General features: G+C 38.4%; 1 protein-coding gene across 1 annotated transcript; it reads left to right on the top strand.

Moving 5' to 3' along the window:
• The first annotated feature begins 345 nt into the window (after positions 1–345).
• On the top strand, positions 346–2,424 carry PWWP3B (PWWP domain containing 3B). Its single transcript, XM_069464228.1, has one exon. The coding sequence runs from the start codon at positions 346–348 to the stop codon at positions 2,422–2,424; it is 2,079 nt and encodes a 692-aa protein (XP_069320329.1).
• The last annotated feature ends 468 nt before the right edge of the window (positions 2,425–2,892 follow it).

Raw genomic sequence — 2,892 nt, 5'->3', positions numbered from 1 at the left:
CTCTGTTTGATGCCCCACTGTGCATTGTTCTTTCTTTTATCTTTTCTCTGTTTGCAATTGCTCACCTTTTACTTTGGCAAAATGATTTTATTTACTGATACTTTTCTTCTTTTCCTTTTCCCTATCTCAGTATCTTCCAGTATTATTCATACAGCGCACTCAAGCATCCTTGGAAATTGAAGTGGAGGAGAACAGACCACACAAACTGTAAACTCTTTGTAGTTCTAAGACAAAAGGGGCTTTGGTAAAGCTATTGGTTTTGGTAGGACCTGCCTTAGCAGTGACAAGAATAGCTAGCCACCTCAACATCTGATACTAACCCTTGGCACACAAATCTAAATCATAATGGATGCCGAGTATGTCCTATGCAATTGGAAGGACCAGTTATGGCCAGCAAAAGTTTTGTCCAGATCTGAAACTTCATCAAACAGTAAGAGAAAAAAGGCATATTCCCTAGAAGTCCAAATACTCTCATTAGATGAAAAAATTAAAGTGGACAGCACAGAAACAAAGATCCTAAATAAATCTCAAATCGAAGCCATTGCCTCCTCACTAGCAGTACAGTCAGAGGTTAGTGCTCTACCTGCAGAGGAAACGGCCTATGGAAGAGCTCTAAAAGTGGCACTGGATATTCTGAATGAGAAAACAAATTTGAGTGAATCAAGCATTTCAGATGAAGAGGAGACCAGTATACTGTTTGAAAATGCACCACAAAAACTGTCTGATTCACCCCCTCATAAAAAGTATCGAAAGCATGAAGGGGACTTACCAAAGTATCTTGAAGAGAGTGAAAACTCACCATACGTGTTGATATCTTCAGAGAGTGATGATTCCCTGTATGATGACAAATCAAAGGTACACACAACCGTTGATACTATTGCAGGTGAAATTGACACAAAGTCATCACAAAACTCTAGCTGGTACCAGACTTTCCCTTCACTTTCAGATGATGATGAGAAAGAGGACAAGAAGAAGTTTAGTATCTCAACAGTTGTGTCTGTACACTCCACAGTCAAAGAGGAGGATACATGTGTTAAAGATGAAAAGTTTGTTCCATCTTCGCCATCAGATATCCTCATTGTGCCCAAAGCGTTGAAAGAGGACACAGAAGATATCTGCCCAGAGACCCTGGCTGTTTCCTCTGAATGCTCTGTGCTCCCAGAGAATGTTGAGGATCCTGGAGAGGGTCCCTCAAATCCATGCTTTGATGCCAGCGAGAATCAACCTTCCATGGAATCAGAGATGGGTGCCGCGACATCCACTGAGGGTTGTTCATGGGAAAGCCAGCCTTCTTGTAGTGCTTCTAATCCTGTCTTGGATTATTCACTTCTGGAAAATAATGAAGGAAATCTTCAGAGACTGGATTTTGAGGAACTTGGGGAAGAAGTTCAAGCTTCTGACACATCATTGCCTCCAGATCCTGTTAATACTTCCTTGTTAGATGACAGTGAGGAAGATGAAGAACTTCCACGCTTCCTTCTGCATTATGAGCCACGTTCATTTGAAACAGGAATGATAGTCTGGTTTAAATATCAAAAATACCCATTTTGGCCAGCAGTGGTAAAAAGCATCAGACGAAAAGAGAGGAAAGCGAGTGTGCTTTTTGTTGAGGCAAACATGAATCCTGAAAAGAAAGGCATTAGAGTAACCTTTAGAAGATTAAAGAAATTTGATTGTAAAGAGAAACAAACACTAGTGGATAAAGCCAGGGAGGAGTACAGTGAAAGTATTGACTGGTGCATTTCACTGATTTGTGACTACAGAGTTAGAATAGGTTGTGGCTCTTTTTCAGGCTCTTTCCTAGAGTATTATGCTGCTGACATTAGTTATCCACTTAGGAAAGTAATCAAAAAGGATACCTTCAGGAGCATGTTTCCAAAGCTCCATAACGAGGATACTGGGGAATCCATGGTTATGACTTCCCAGACCAAGAAAATGTCCTTCCAGAAAATTCTCCCTGATCGGATGAAGGCTGCTCGGGACCGAGCCAACAAGAACCTAGTGGACTTCATTGTGAATGCAAAGGGAACAGAGAGCCATCTTCTGGCTATTTTAAAAGGCAAAAAAGGATCCAGATGGCTGAAATCATTTTTGAATGCAAACAGGTTCATGCCCTGTATTGAAACATACTTTGAGGATGAAGATCAACTGGATGAGGTGGTGAAATATTTACAAGAAGTCTACAAACAAATAGATGAAAGAATGCTGACTCGGATAAAAGATGATAAAATTAAGTTTATCCTGGAAGTTCTTCTGCCAGAAGCAATTATTTGTTCAATTTCTGCTGTTGATGGGTTAGATTACAAGGCAGCTGAAGCAAAGTATCTAAAAGGACCATCTTTAGGCTACAGGGAAAGAGAATTATTTGATGCAAAAATTATATTCGAAAAGAGACGGAAACCATTAACAAATGAAGCTCGTTAAATTTACTGAGAGTTGAAACCATAACAGGGAGCTTTCGTAGATACTAGTTTAAAAAAAAAGTCTCTGAAAGTTTCTGTCTAACATGTAAATAGTTTTTGAAAAAGGGCTTTAGGTAATGTATTCAATTATTTTGCGATCTCTAAGATCTGTGGGTATCACTACATCTTTATTTCCTTTTCTTGCACTTATTCAAAATCAATTTTGTCAACATATTTCAGCAGTTCTGCTTTCCCATACATTTTTAGAATGCATAATTCCTACATGACTTGTGAGAGAAAGCACTATTTTGTTTTATGACATATCTGTGTCTGTGCTGTATAGTTAAGTACACTGGGCACAATTATTTTAATATTAAAATTGCACTAGTACTAGATATTAAGCAAGATAGTTAGAAAAAAGTCTAAAAGAAACATGGATTATATTTTTTGCTTAATTTTTATAAAATATTGGGTTTTCTCTTAAGATAGT

The sequence above is a fragment of the Eulemur rufifrons genome, chromosome 30 (genome assembly GCF_041146395.1).
Source record: "Eulemur rufifrons isolate Redbay chromosome 30, OSU_ERuf_1, whole genome shotgun sequence".
NCBI lineage: Eukaryota > Metazoa > Chordata > Mammalia > Primates > Lemuridae > Eulemur > Eulemur rufifrons.
The sequence above is the reverse complement of the archived record's forward strand: the minus strand, read 5'-3'. Positions and strand labels throughout refer to the sequence as shown.

Bases quoted from the DNA above. Each gene is read 5' to 3' on its own strand.
- PWWP3B (XM_069464228.1), top strand. From the start codon at position 346: ATGGATGCCGAGTATGTCCTATGCAATTGGAAGGACCAGTTATGGCCA.